Source organism: Salvia splendens, chromosome 4 (genome assembly GCF_004379255.2).
Source record: "Salvia splendens isolate huo1 chromosome 4, SspV2, whole genome shotgun sequence".
NCBI classification, from domain to species: Eukaryota; Viridiplantae; Streptophyta; class Magnoliopsida; order Lamiales; family Lamiaceae; genus Salvia; species Salvia splendens.
The window spans coordinates 7,195,324-7,210,763 of NC_056035.1; the positions used below are offsets into that span (position 1 = coordinate 7,195,324).

The 15,440-nt window shown below is 37.4% G+C and overlaps 2 protein-coding genes across 3 annotated transcripts; both read right to left on the reverse strand.

The window, feature by feature from the left end:
* Positions 1-11,275: 11,275 nt before the first annotated feature.
* LOC121801569 (60S ribosomal protein L27a-2-like) lies at positions 11,276-12,795 on the reverse strand. 2 transcript variants are annotated; one of them, XM_042201087.1, is made up of 2 exons: positions 12,285-12,795; positions 11,276-11,506 (listed from the first exon to the last, which is right to left on the reverse strand). In XM_042201087.1, exon 1 carries the CDS (start codon positions 12,724-12,726, stop codon positions 12,286-12,288), a length of 441 nt encoding a protein of 146 aa, XP_042057021.1. In that variant the 5' UTR covers positions 12,727-12,795; the 3' UTR covers positions 11,276-11,506; position 12,285. The 2 variants fall into 2 exon arrangements, with proteins under 2 accessions (XP_042057021.1, XP_042057023.1); XM_042201089.1 differs by lacking the exon at positions 11,276-11,506 and adding an exon at positions 11,522-11,634.
* A 349-nt stretch (positions 12,796-13,144) lies between these two features.
* LOC121798256 lies at positions 13,145-15,335 on the reverse strand. Its single transcript, XM_042197164.1, has 4 exons — positions 14,729-15,335; positions 13,865-14,017; positions 13,575-13,780; positions 13,145-13,479 (listed from the first exon to the last, which is right to left on the reverse strand). Exons 1-4 carry the CDS (start codon positions 15,221-15,223, stop codon positions 13,272-13,274), a joined length of 1,062 nt encoding a protein of 353 aa, XP_042053098.1. The 5' UTR covers positions 15,224-15,335; the 3' UTR covers positions 13,145-13,271.
* Between the last annotated feature and the right edge of the window lie 105 nt (positions 15,336-15,440).

Genomic DNA, 15,440 nt, shown 5'->3' on the forward strand with positions numbered 1-15,440 from the left:
GTTAAGATTTCCTTCACTATTCTTGCTATAACTTCATCTATTGATTTCTTATTCTCCAATTGATTGATTTCTCTATTCCAACGACTATCAGAAATATGTTATGGTTAAATACTTCAATCTATCCGAGAAGTGCTTATGATACCCACTTTCGGTTAATATCTTCCGATAAGTATTGACTATAATCATTTAGGTCATCCACAATAGGAATAGCCCAGCCATAGCCTAGCCACTGCCACATCATCAGCACTAAAAATCCTCCTGCCACATCATAAGAGCGTCCACTATAATGTGGACGCGGCTATAGCCGCGTTTGGGGCGGAAGCGGGGCGGCTATAGTGGGGAAGGTGGGCGGACAACACGCCGCGGCGGTGGGGGTGGCGGACGCGGGATAGCCGCGTTCGGGGCGAGCCCGCGGCTGGGGTGAATGGAGGAAGAATGGGTGGGGCGATGGCCGCGGCGCCCTATAGTGTGGAAACGGGGCGGATGCGGGCGCCGCGGCGGTGGGGCGGCTGTGCGAGAAGGGGGGCGGCGCGGCGGTCGGGCGTCCGTGCCATAGTGGACGCCCTAAATAGCCCAGCCATAGCCTAGCCACATCATAAATAGCCCAGCCACATCAATAGCCACATCACTAATAAGAATTATATAAAATGACATAATTAACAATCACACAATATACGGAATTTAATTTACGAGACATATACGGGAAACATTAATAATACTATCCACATCACTATTAACAAATATATACAAAATGAAATAATTAACAATCACACAATATACAGAATTAAATTTACGCCACAAAAATGAGAAAATTCACTAATATTAATAAAATTTAAAAAGTACATTAATTAAAAAAATTACATAATTAAAAAAAAACTAACGTCGTGCAGTCCTCCGCGCCCATAACTCTTCAATTAAATCCTTTTGGAGTCGAATATGAGCTTCCGTTTGGCGCATGTCGGCATGTGCTTGGAGAGAGTACTCGTTAATACAAGTGGTGCGAATGAAAATGACGGGCAAGTCGCGTATATATAGTGTTTCGGAAACAAAAAAAAATTAAAAATTCGCTTTAGGCGGTGCGCTAGGCGATCCGGACGCTGCAATAGCGCCTAGCGGATCGCCTAGCGCACCGCCTAGCGCCGCGGAACCGCCGAGCGCTAGGCGGTTTTTTTCCGCGAAATCGGCTAGGCGGCTGCAATAGTTCGCCTAGCGCACCACCTAGCGCCGGCACTCGGCTAGGCGGTGCGCTAGGCGCTATTGTGGATGCTCTTATAATTGTTGTTGCCACTCTTGGGCACAATATGTAGTACGGTACCACTTATGTATTAAATGCACGGGTTGAGCCGTTGAAGATTCATCTAACCCTCCATCAGGATATGGAGGTGTTTAACCAAAAAAAAAGTAGTACTATATGATAACATCATCTTTTTGCTTACATATTATTTTATTTTAATATCTTAATAATAATTATTAGTACTAATTTACAAATAACATAAAAATTAAAATTAATTTTTTTTACTTAAATAAATAAAAAGAATAAATCAAACTTTTTTTTATATTTTTATTCTATAATTTAACAAAGTTGATTACAATTTTTGAGATATTAAAATCAAAATAAATATACAAAACTAAACATATACTCCCTGCTCACACGAGGTGAGGCCATCCACAACGCTGTTCCTATACCGTTCCTATCTCGTTCCTTAAACCACTATTTGAGGGCCCCACTGTACTTTTTTACTCCATTCCTTAACTAAGGAATGGAACCTGCAACCCTCCGTTTCTTATTCGTTCCTTAACCGTTCCTTAAATTACTATTCATTCAATTTCATTTTTTATTTTTATTTCCAATCCAATTCAATTAAAACAAACACACTTCATTAAAATTAAAATAACATTACAACATAAAATATAAATACAACTTAAAATTCAAAAAAATAAAAAAAGACATAATTAAAATCCTAAAAAAAATGACAAATTTAAAATACAATTTTATAGAGACATCCTTAAATGTTTTATGTTTCACTTTCGATGTGGGACAAAATCATTCAAGGATGTTGATGTGTAATTTTCAAGCTTTTATATTAATGGATTATTAAAACACAAGTTTAATTAATTAGCTCTAATATTACAATCTATCTGCAAGAGTACAGAGTCGACTGTAGTACTTCGAGTGTCGAACCACAGGGAGGCGTAGGTTATTTAACAAGAATTGACAAAATTAATAAACTAAATTTACAAACTAAGGTACGAAAATGGAGAAAGATGTCACTCCAAGTTGCTCACGAGGCTTGTATTATTCTACACCTTTAACAATGAAACATACGAAGGGATTAAAACATCAACCTAATCGCGTGCACTGAACATGTTTGCGACGTATAATTCACGGTCAGCTGAACACTTGTTCCATGAATTAATTTTCAATGATATTAAATTCCTGCGGAAGCGCGGGAATGAAAGATCATCTACTATGCGAACTTACCTAATCCACTATTAAATTATCCTCTGAACAATTCTAATTCAATAGCAACCAACAATCAAACACTCCTAAACTATGTTAAAGAGACAATAGCAAAGGAATTAACATCACTGCGTTATTAGCCAAAAACATAGTGAATAAATATTAAGCACATTGATGGACACAAACATATGATTTCAAAGGTGTAGAACATCTTTACAAATCCTAGATTACAACTTGGAGCAACATAGAGAGCTTAGCCTAAGAACATGATGAATTTGCAATAAAAACCGTAGGATTCAAGCTCTTGATGAGTGGAGTTGGGATTTGGAGTCGGATCGTCGGAGAGTAGGCCGGACCTTCCTCCTCTCTTCTTCCTCTCTTTCTCTCCTGCCAAAAAAAACGTCCAATCCCTTGCCACCTCTCTTTTTATTTTCCTCACTCCCTTCCTAATTAATGCCCCCTTCACGTCACTTCCCTCCTTTTTGCAGCCTTCTCATTGGGAAAAGAAAACCGCCGCACAAAACTGCAATAGTGTAGTTAAAAGAAACAAACGCCCGACCGGGCGAAATTAGAGACAAGAATCGCCCGACCGGGCGAACTTTCTGGACTCTCCTCATGCTTTTAAGCGTATCGCCCGACCGGGCGTTTTGAAGCTCATAATCGCCCGACCGAGCGAAATTTCTGATCTCTGCATGCTTTACCAAGTTCACCCGGCGAACTTCCAGCTTCCAAACCTCCTAAACTTCAATACAAATACCACTTGATGAGTTATAATTAACATAAAAGTGTGTAGTTTAGGGAGAAAAGTATAAGAAATATGCTACGCATCAAATACCCCCAAACTTGACCTCTTGCTCGCCCTCGAGCAAGGTTTATTTTAAGCACAATAACTCAACACAAGTCTAACCCACAAAGAGTTTTCAACACAAAGAATCATGTAGGGACGTGAATGACAAAATCTAAACCCCCAACATTTCCAATCGAGATTTCCCACTCTCAAGAACGATCACTCATCCCCCTAGAACTTCAAGTCAAGGTGCATTTCAAAGTAAGTCCAAGCATAAGATCATACAACTCAAACCATCGTTATTGTCTCGTCAAGCATTACTTACCACATAGACTCGCGGATTTCAAATCAAACTTCATTAACTCTACCAAGTTATTTACAAAGCATCCACAAGTATCAACAATAAGGTCCAAGGTCTTAATTCAAGGTTGTAATGGGGCTAGGGATGAGGTAAGATAAATATGGATAGTGAGCTCAAAGGCTACACATTTGAGTGCCAAATTCTTTCCTCCTACAACTTCCTTCCAAGGATCAAACAACAAGATTTACAAATTACAACCAAACTTTCACTCCCCCGACTTGAGATCATTCTAGACTAGATTACATCTTATACAAATATAGAAGCTCTAACTTTATTTCATCAAACTTTTTCTTTTTTTTTTAGATAAGACCTCGACTTTTGCAAATTTGGAGGTCGTCTTTTTCTTCTTCTTTTTTTTTCTAAGAACTTCATTCTTTTCATCTATGCATTACATCAAGTCTAAAAATGTATATTCTTTACAATTCACCACCCAACACTCAAAACTCAACCAACAAAGCTCAAACATGTTTTTAGCACCCAAATAGTAGCAAGGTCTATTGATGAGGCTAAAATGAGGCTTATTTAAGTAGCTAAGTGATTGGCTAAGTGTTTACACAAATGATAGGAAATTAAGCTCAAAGTGGCTTCTAGGGGATCATGTATAGGACTAGGCATGTGATCATTTGGCCATGGAGTTCATCCTAGTGCCTTATCCTCCCAAATCATTGACACAAATGAATACAAGCGGTTCACTCGATAAAGCAAATCAATCCAAGATAATATCCACAAGACATGTAATTTTCATACTCTCCTCAACTCAAGAAATCGATTATAATCACAACATGCTCTTTCAAATAAATCATGCACAAATTCCATCCATCCTAAGCTTCAAAGATCAAGTAAAATCAAGCAAGATTTCCCAACCAGAAAGCCGAAGATCTAGCATGCACCCGTCAATTACATGATTCAAAACACTTTAGCATATAATACACCCAATAAACATGCATCATGCATAAAAAATCAGTCAACTTCAAACAACCCCCCCAAACTTGAATGCTTCATTGTCCTCAATGCAAGCAAGGAATAACATAAAAAGTAAAGGGAAAGAATACTCCCCCAAACTTGGCATGATATCCATAGTGCATTCGGGTGGGAGGGCGGGTGTATTTTCCTTTGTAGGTGTGCTTCCTCATAAGCTCGAATGTGAATCCTTTCTCCACGTTGCTCCTACAAAAAGAAAAATTAAAACAACAAAAAGAAAACAAAATACTCAATTCATAAAAATACATCGAAGGAAAGAATTGAGCGAACAAAACCCTCGATTTATTAAGAGAAAATAAAGAAAACTAAAAACTCATTGGGTTGCCTCCCAACTAGCGCCTTTGTTTAAAGTCGTTGGCTCGACTTAGCCTTCTAGCTACAACTATGAAACAAAAAATAAAATGTTAGAAAACTATACAAAAATGAAAACAAAAAGAATCCTAATTAAATAACCAGTTGCCTCCCCGGCAACGGCGCCAAAACTTGATGCGTAATTTTCAAGCTTTTATATTAATGGATTATTAACACACAAGTTTAATTAATTAGCTCTAATATTACAATCTATCTGCAAGAGTACAGAGTCGACTGTAGTACTTCGAGTGTCGAACCACAGGGAGGCGTAGGTTATTTAACAAGAATTGACAAAATTAATAAACTAAATTTACAAACTAAGGTACGAAAATGGAGAAAGATGTCACTCCAAGTTGCTCACGAGGCTTGTATTATTCTACACCTTTAACAATGAAACATACGAAGAGATTAAAACATCAACCTAATCGCGTGCACTGAACATGTTTGCGACATATAATTCACGGTCAGCTGAACACTTGTTCCATGAATTAATTTTCAATGATATTAAATTCCTGCGGAAGAGCGGGAATGAAAGATCATCTACTATGCGAACTTACCTAATCCACTATTAAATTATCCTCTGAACAATTCTAATTCAATAGCAACCAACAATCAAACACTCCTAAACTATGTTAAAGAGACAATAGCAAAGGAATTAACATCACTGCGTTATTAGCCAAAAACATAGTGAATAAATATTAAGCACATTGATGGACACAAACATATGATTTCAAAGGTGTAGAACATCTTTACAAATCCTAGATTACAACTTGGAGCAACATAGAGAGCTTAGCCTAAGAACATGATGAATTTGCAATAAAAACCGTAGGATTCAAGCTCTTGATGAGTGGAGTTGGGATTTGGAGTCGGATCGTCGGAGAGTAGGCCGGACCTTCCTCCTCTCTTCTTCCTCTCTTTCTCTCCTGCCAAAAAAAACGTCCAATCCCTTGCCACCTCTCTTTTTATTTTCCTCACTCCCTTCCTAATTAATGCCCCCTTCACGTCACTTCCCTCCTTTTTGCAGCCTTCTCATTGGGAAAAGAAAACCGCCGCACAAAACTGCAATAGTGCAGTTAAAAGAAACAAACGCCCGACCGGGCGAAATTAGAGACAAGAATCGCCCGACCGGGCAAACTTTCTGGACTCTCCTCATGCTTTTACGCGTATCGCCCGACCGGGCGTTTTGAAGCTCATAATCGCCCGACCGGGCGAAATTTCTGATCTCTGCATGCTTTACCAAGTTCCCCCGGCGAACTTCCAGCTTCCAAACCTCCTAAACTTCAATACAAATACCACTTGATGAGTTATAATTAACATAAAAGTGTGTAGTTTAGGGAGAAAAGTATAAGAAATATGCTACGCATCAGATGTCTCTATAAAAGAGAAACAACCAAGGATGATTTTATCCCACATCGAAAGTGGAACATAAAACATTCAAGGTTGTCTCTATAAAAGAGAAATAACCAAGAATGAGTTTGTCCCACATCGAAAGAGAGACATAAAACATTCAAGGATGTCTCTATAAAAGAGAAACAACCAAAAATGATTTTATCCCACATCGAAAGTGGAACATAAAACATTCAAGGTTGTATTTATTAAAGAGAAACAACCAAGAATGAGTTTGTCCCACATCGAAAGTGGAACATAAAACATTCAAGGTTGTATCTATAAAAGAGAAACAACCAAGAATGAGTTTGTCCCACATCGAAAGTGGAACATAAAACATTCAAGGTTGTCTCTATAAAAGAGAAACAACCAAGAATGGATTCATAAATTCGCAAGTCCATCAAATATATATGGGATATTACGAATTTTTTGTATTCATTTATTTGTAAAAATTGTTTTTAATTATAAAAACAATTTTTATAAATAAAAGTATTTTTTTTTAATTTGATTTTTTTTAAAAAAAATCGAATTATTGCGTCACCGTGACGACGCCCACTCGCGGGGCAGCGAGTGGGCGTCACGCACGTCGCGGGGAGAGCCACGTCGCCGAAGCGCGTGGCGGCACAGACCGTGCCGCGTCTCGTGCCGACGGCACCCGGGACGGCATGGGCATGGAACCGTGACGAAACGTAGCGCCGCAACGCGTTCCGCTACGGTTTCGTTCCGGAGGAACGAAACGCGGAACGCCCACGGCCCGCGTTGCGGGTGCTCTGAATGACATATAAAATATTGCTTGTCTGATGTAATAAGCAAGATTTGGATTGAATACACGAGGTGAATGACATATAAAATATTGCTTGTCTGATGTAATAAGCAAGATTTGGATTGAATTATACGAATCTAACTTTGTAAGCATTAAATAAAAGATTATGAGTAGGGTTAGATGGTCAAAGAAAAGGAGTTTAGGATAAACTGTTGATATTGTGGGATTTATTAAAATGAATAGAGGTTATATGGACTGGGCTAGGCATTTGTTTTTTAAACGTCGTGGTCGTTCAGTTGAGACCCGTTTATTTGTGAATGAAAAGAAAGTGTGCAAGATGTATTGCACTAAGATTATCAGTCAGGCCCATTGCACTTGTAATTCTTGATCTTTTAACTCAATGAGGAAGGAATGCATGCAAGTAAAGTCTAAACTCGGGTCGGCCGACCCCACGCCGTCCCCGGAGAATCGCCGGATAATACCCTCCCTCAATTGCGGACCCCACTTCTGCGGAGAAGATAATAGAAACAGTTTAATTAATACTCTTGAACTTAACAAAATGGGCCTGCCTCTCACTAATTTAATTACCCCAACTTCCAACTTGTAAAACGCCTGATAGTTTGTACCAGAGTTAATTTGGCAATGAATGCCAAAAGGTTTTGTGCGTCACCGAATATTTCTGAGAGTTTCTGATAATTGAGGTATGTGTAATCTATTTTTTCTTTTTTTACAACAGTAATGAATTGATCAATAATTATTATATTTTGCTATACTTTAAGTAGATATAATAATTATTAAGTATTTTTTAATTATTTTGTTGGTCTTTTCCTTAAGAACAATTTTTTTAAAAAAAAATATCTCGAGTTTCTATCGATGCTTCTAGTGCTAATGTCGAATAAGGAATGGGGAATCGTTTCTCTGGATCTAACACATACTTACTTGAATATGTGGCATGTCTTAATCCAAAAAATTATTTCTCCAATTTCAATGTTGATAACATAAAATTGTAATTACTCCTATCTCTCATGAAAAAATTTGAATCATTTTCAGAATATGGATACTCGTAGAGATCAAATATCCCGCAATAAACAACGAGAGAGATATTCACAGTTATTTTTAATATAATAATTTTGAATTGTTTTAAAACATTACTCCCCATAGAAGTCAACCATCACACACTACGGTATAAGATAAAGCTTTTTAAATAATAAATTATTTTTTATAAATAATTATTATATTTGATTTACTGCTTTGTCTGACCCCACGATTATCATTTTCTGGATTCGCCGTTGTCGAGAGCAACATGCGCCACAACTCCAATACTCAGACTTCAATGCTCTTAGAGACGGAGCCGTGAATTTATACTGAGAGGCGCAAAAATGTACACAGACAAAATTTAAGAGTTTCATGAGGGGAAATTAGTGAAAATTTTAAATAAATAAGTTTTATAGTAAATAAATTTTATATATATGTGAGGAAATTGGAGGAGGGGCATTTGCCCCTTCTAGCTATATGCTAGCTCAGTCCATGAATGTTCGATCTCACACCGACCCTATATCTGGTTTTTACTACATCAATAAATCATACTCCAGTATAATGATAAAGTGTACTATCTACTAGTTGATCACCTTCTGTCAAGACCATAGGCCTAAGAGTTGGGCTCGATGGCTCTGTGTGGCCATTCATGTGAACATCTTTTTGTAGTTTTCATGTTCATGAAGTGAAGCTCTTGTTAATGTATTGTTAATAAAAATGAGATTGATATCATTTGAGACAAAAAGATTTACTAAAAATTGAATGAGACTCATTTTATTGACGATTAATCCAAAAAAAAAAGCAAGACTACCGAGGAGTTTTGGGATCCCACGGAACCCCCAATAATTTCACTAACTTATACTACATATAATCACTAGGCTTAGCAGTTTCCCTACCTGAGTTCCCTTTGAGCCCACTTTGGATTTTTATATTTTATTTGTCATTTTGATATTTTTCTTATAGCTACTAGGCACAAAAAAAAAAGTTTATAGGGGAGTGATCAATTGCTAACTCATTATTTAATTGCTAACTACAATTAATTTAAGAAAATAAGATTTTAGAAATCTTGTGGTCTACAATATGCCATGTGTAATTTCGATTTTCATTTTTTAAGATTAAAAAGATAATATCGATTATTAAATTTAGGGTTTAGAAACACAATGTCAATACAGTGTATGAAATACGTCAACACAAAGACATGACAATGTCAATACAATTTCATATTGATATTGTACAAGCATTGTATTGACATATTATGTGGTGTGTATTGATATAAAGATGTTAACGAAATTTATGAATATTTACGAAAATTTTATCAAATTTTGACATCGAAACATATGCATGTTGGATTTCGTTGGAATCCTTATAAAATTATCTTTAATTTGATACATGTTATGCCGAAAAATAATTTAAATCGAGATAGTTATATGCATTTAAAGTTTTGGGATATTTTTCAAAAGTTAGTTATAGCTAATTTGTTGTTAATTCACATTAATACCTTAATTGATATTTTTTGTACGTGATATTGATACTCAAGGTTGAATGATCCTGGCCTTTAAAAATTTAATGGCTATCATTTAGTTGTAGTTAACAATTTAGAGATGAGTTATCAATATATCACACCCCAAAATTTATGTTTGTCCAACTTTGTGACTAACTTATTTAAAAAATTATTCATAATTAATAATAATAAATGCACAAATATCTCTAGTTTTCATTATCATTTAATTATTTTTATTTCATTACTCATATCCTTCACATCTTTATAATGTCGAAATTTTTGGCAACACCGACATTTAAAAAATATTCTAAAATTGGACCTCCAACGTCAAAATCCTGTGTCCGCCACTGAGCAAGACTACTGTGCAAGTGTGCATTGGTGAAGAATTTTGTTTTTTTTTAAAATTATATATTGCATACCAAACATCTTAATTGAATAAGATATCTCATCCGTTTTAGTATTTGTTTTATTTATTGATCATGTGAGCTGCAAACATATGTACTACCCAATCACGCATTAAATATCTAGTGAAATTCACAGACAGTAATTGGTTGCTTACTGACTCTTGTTTTATTTAGCTGCAGAAATTCCAAGTTAAGAGAATACAAAGTAGATTACGTGAAAACTCTTGACATACAGTTGTAGTATTAACTTATACAACAAGTTATCAAATAATCTAAAATGAAAACATATTAACACGTGTTCTAATAAAAAAACATAATAACATGTAATTGCACCCGCGTGTAATTTACTTAATTTACCTGGGTTGGTTGTTCTACTAATTCTCTTGGTCTGTGAGACTGTGACTATGTGAAGTTGCAATTATATCATTGCAATATTCTTGTATATAAATAAGATATATGTACCCATCATTTACATGGATGAATAATTATGCTATTTTAGATTTTGAGGCTCTGTAAAAGTCTAATTAGTACGCACATACATTGCTAATGCATTTGTGGTGCAAATTATTGCAACCCATTATGGAATTGCATGTGGGTGATTTATTTTCATTTCTTCTTTGTGATTTAGTTCTTCATTTTGCTGTTTATTAATAATGTCCCCAAACACAACATTTCGTGATAATAAGGCCCTCATGCCTTTATTTGATTAACTTAGCTCTTTATGTAGTGTGCTATTTTGGTACATACTCTTGCAATGAACCTAGTTACAATTAAAAGTTTAAAAGTAAGCTTTATAATTTATTTTTAGTGCATTAATTACAAATTTGATTTAATGTCTTATTCTAATTTTACTTACTGGCAGCTTGGAAACATGGTATTTCATGGCGTTGGTGCTGTTTGCCGGATACTTGAAGAATCCAGAAATTGCCGTGGATGCCCTCTCCATATGGTAATAATACCCCTAATTTATTTTTATAAAAGAAAAGGCATGATTTTTTTATTGGTTTTTGTCTATGCAAAATAATACTATTAAGTTATGTAGAATACTACAATTTAGACTTTTTATTAGTTTATATTTTCTCTGTGTTCAAAATTTCAAATACAGAAATGACCTAATGTAAGATAAAATGGAGTGATAATTAAATACCACTTAATCATATGCACACAAATTTAATGGCCAAAGCTTATGGTTTTGCAGCACAAACATATTGGGGTGGGCAGTGATGGTAGCCTTGGGACTCAATGTAGCAATAAGGTATTCATTCGTTCATTACAATAACACACATACAAAACAGCACAAGTTCCTTTTTACATTGTAACATTGTTGTCAATTTAATTATAATTGTATACGATGGTGTATGAGCAGTGTAAGAGTGTCTAATGAACTGGGGGCTGCGCATCCAAGAATGGCCAAGTTTTCTGTTGTAGTGGTGGTGGTTTCAGCCTTCTTCGTCGGCCTCCTGTTTGCCTTTCATTCTGCATTTTAGCCAACAACATTCAACCTGCTCTTTCAGGTGGGTTTAACATGATTCAAGATTTTGAAGAAGAATGTAAACATGACGGTTTTGAATCTGCAGGTGTGGCTATTGGAGCTGGATGGCAATCTGTGGTTGCATACATACATTAATATTGGATGCTACTACATATTCGCACTTGACAAGGGTGTTGAGGTTGGTCACAATTTCAATAAGAAACCAATTTTCGAGTTGGCATTTGGTAAATAGAGTAAATAAGAGTATGCATTTTCAGGGAATATGGCTTGGAATGGTGATCGCAACAATTGTGCAAACGCTGACTCTCGTTTTTATTGGGAGAAAGAGGTATGTACTTGTAATTTACAGTAAGTGCACCATTACATACATACAAAATGTTTCCAAATTTCATTGTTTGGAATCACATTTCTCTGCATTTACTGAAAGAATCAGTACATGGGGAGGAGCTAAAACTATCGACGTTGAGAAATAAAGATCCCATGAATTGTTCATTTACCATTCAAGATCGTTTCGTTTGGATTGATTCATTCTAGTAACTAATAATTCTAGATCTGTTATGCTATTTTTGATTCTACAATTTCAAATCTATCAATCAAATAAGTAATAGGAAAGTAAATCAGATCCGGAGCATTAAACTAAAGAAGAACATTACGGAAACAAATCTAACAACAAAAACCCTAAAATTCCAAAACTCGATCATAAACGACTGAAATTCGAATATTCTAAAAGTGAAACAATAAAACAGAAATAGAACGAGTAACCTTAAGCAGTGAGAAGCACCGCGCCGCCGGCTTCCTTAATCTTCTTCTCCGCCGTTTTGGAGATGAGCTTGGCCTTGACGACCACAGGGAGATTATCCGGAAACATCCCCTTGCCGAGAACCTTGAAATAACCGAATTGCGTGACGTCGATCAACGGCACGTTGTCCTTGGAGGCCTTGTCTCTGATTTCCTGAGGGATCAGAGAGACGAGCTTGTCAACGTTGACGATGGGGCAGTGGAACTGGTTGCGCAGTTTGTGGAAATAGCGCATCCCGACTTTCCCAAAATACCCCGGATGGTACTTGTCGAATAGGATGCGGTGGTGGTGCATCCCGCCGGCGTTTCCGCGACCTCCAGGGTGCTTGCGATGCTTCCCGATGCGGCCGTGCCCCGCGCTCACGTGGCCGCGCTTCTTCCTGTTTTTCCTCGAGCTGGTCGTCATCGATCACTGATTCTGTGCGAGGAGAAGCAGAAAGATGGACTTTGTATTCTACGAATGAGGATGCGGCAGCAGAAATGGAGATTTAAGTGGTTTAGGGTTGGAATTTTGGGCTACTGGCCAAGTTAGGGCTTCTAAATATATGGGCTTTTAGCCTTGGGCCCTATATTTCATATTGTACCTTGAATAATTTAGTCAAAAAAAGATCGTCTATTAGCACTTCATGTGACATAAATATATATATTGTCGATTAAAGAACAAAATTAGTATAGTATATTTTCCCGTCTTACAATAAAGTATGTAAGGTTCTAGGCTAGCCCTAACATTAAGTTTTGGTCCATAACAAATAATGATGATAAATTAATAATGAAGTATAGTCAAACAAAACAAAATATTGAAAGCTGAAGGGAGTACACGTATATGATCAAACGTAACATAAAAGCATAAATTTCACTATATTACAAACTTAAGAGTAACAAATCACGTATACATGCAGATACAGTGAAACAGTAATACAAGAATGGCATCTGTACAAAATATATAAGGCTTCATCTTTGCAGAAGAAGAGCGGCGCCAACAAGACCTATCCACAAAGTTAAAGAAACCCAGAAAGCACTGTTCTTCTCCAGGCCGACGGGCGGTTTCCACACCATGAAATCCCCCAAATAGTCCTTGTCTGATGGAAGCTGATTACTCGTGGAACCACTCATCCTTTCATCCCTGTCTTTGTTTTTATCACTCCAAGTTGCCGCATAACTGATAATAATGCAGTCAAATGCAATCACAGGCTCATGTATATCAGATAATCTGAGAATATTTCAAGTGATTTTTTCATGAATAAAAAGGCTTACCTATCGTAAGTAGAGCCTATGAGTGGGATTGTTACCATCTCCTCCTGTGATATCTTGAGCTTAGGCGCTTGCAGTATGTAGCGCAACTCTGCAGCCTGGCGTCGGATGCTGACACTGGGATGCCTCTTTTCCAATTGCTGGTACAGGTCAATGCAGTCTGCGTGGCGGTTATTAGCCTCGTAAGCCATAGCTAACCATATCTGTATCTGATGACGAGAACCAAGGTAAGTTAGTTTATGAAATGTGGTGGAAAATCTGAAGATGGATGCTATATAGAGAGCATTACCAACCTCACCGCCAAACAGAGTAGGTCGAGGGATGATTGTGAGGGCACCTTCAAGAAACTCGATGGCGCGCCCATACATACCCCTTCCGTATGCCTTCTGACCCAAATCGAACATTAACTGAGCTGTTTTCCTTCGTTCTGCTTGCTCCCTTGCTACCTTTAATAGTAATATACACCCAATTGAAAGATATTGTAACATTAAGGCAAATACAGTACATTTTACTAAGGTAACGTGCACTAGTATTTAGCTGCTCTATTTAGAGAAGAGAAGAGAAGAGAAGAGATTGACTAAGGTAATAATAATATACTCCTTCATAACTATGAGCTGATTATGCTATAATAATAGTATACAGATAGATGATAACTATGAGCTGATTATGCAACTTCATTCTCATCCATTGCTCCCTTTAGATAATAAACAATTAATTGTACAACAAATAGAATACAACTACTACTGCTACTGCTACTATTATTCATCCAAGACTTTTCCATCTATAGTAAGTACTAAACAATTTAGATTGTACAACAAATAGAATACTACTACTATTCATACAAGACCCTTCCATTAATAACATAGTTTATTCACAAGTGACTTTCAAGTCAAACAAAAGGACTCTAAATTCTTCATTCCAACAATAGCCATGTCACACCAAGTTAATATATCATATATAGTCATCCGTTCTATGCCCTAATCTAATGAAACCAGTAGGATGAAAGTTCCAGTATTGAAATCTGAAGAAGAAACTACATGGAGTATCCTCAAAGAAAGAATTGGCAAGTAAATCATCCTGTATTATCTGGTGCAGCAAGGTTTTATGAAAAATTGAAACAAAGGATAACGCATACTCAGAAAAAGAATCGATCGAACCTTTTCAAGTTCCTTCTTCACTCTCATCCGCTTCTGCTCTTCAGTCTCCTCATCCGGTTCGCCATTACTATCGCCCTCGCAATACTCCTGATCAACTTGGTACTGCAGCTCCTCGGCCTTTTTCTCCAACTCTCTCATTTCTTCGATCTCCTTAACCCTCCTCCTCATCTCCTTCTCCCAGTCGAAACCGCCGTCGTCTTCGAGCTCGTCCCCTAAGCCGTTGCTGTTGCCGTTCTCGTCGTCGCTCGAATTCTCGTATTCCACCTCATTCACCTTGGATTGGTTCGATTTCCGCTTGTTCACGTGCTTTTCTCTGTGATCGAACACCGATTCAAACGCCGCGTGGAAATTGGGGTTCTGGTGGAGATCCTTCCTGAAGAGGTTCAATACTGCGTCGGAGGGGAGTGGCCTGGGCCGGCGATCGGGGAGCGCGGTCCGCGGCGGCGAAGTGGAGAGGTCCAGGAATGGAGAGACGTTTCCGAGCACTACGGCCATGCCAGCAGCGTGGAGAGGAAGGAAGTTTTGAGATTTATCTGTGTTGCTTTCTGATGGGAGAAAATTTCTGTTGGAAAAATATGGAGGAGATATTTCAGACCCAATGACGGAAAAGGGCTCGTGGTTTTGGGTTGGCAGCGCTAGTGTCGCAGGGGTAATAATGTCCGGAACGAGAAAGAAAGGCGTGGCGCATTAGATGCCGTGTGGTGGCGGCTCA

Bases quoted from the DNA above. Each gene is read 5' to 3' on its own strand.
- LOC121801569 (XM_042201087.1), bottom strand. From the start codon at position 12,726: ATGACGACCAGCTCGAGGAAAAACAGGAAGAAGCGCGGCCACGTGAGC.
- LOC121798256 (XM_042197164.1), bottom strand. From the start codon at position 15,223: ATGGCCGTAGTGCTCGGAAACGTCTCTCCATTCCTGGACCTCTCCACT. The intron at 13,781-13,864 runs GTTGGTAATGCT...TCTCGTCATCAG, and splicing joins CTACTCTGTTTGGCGGTGAG to ATACAGATATGGTTAGCTAT. The intron at 13,480-13,574 runs GTAAGCCTTTTT...CATTATTATCAG, and splicing joins ATAGGCTCTACTTACGATAG to TTATGCGGCAACTTGGAGTG.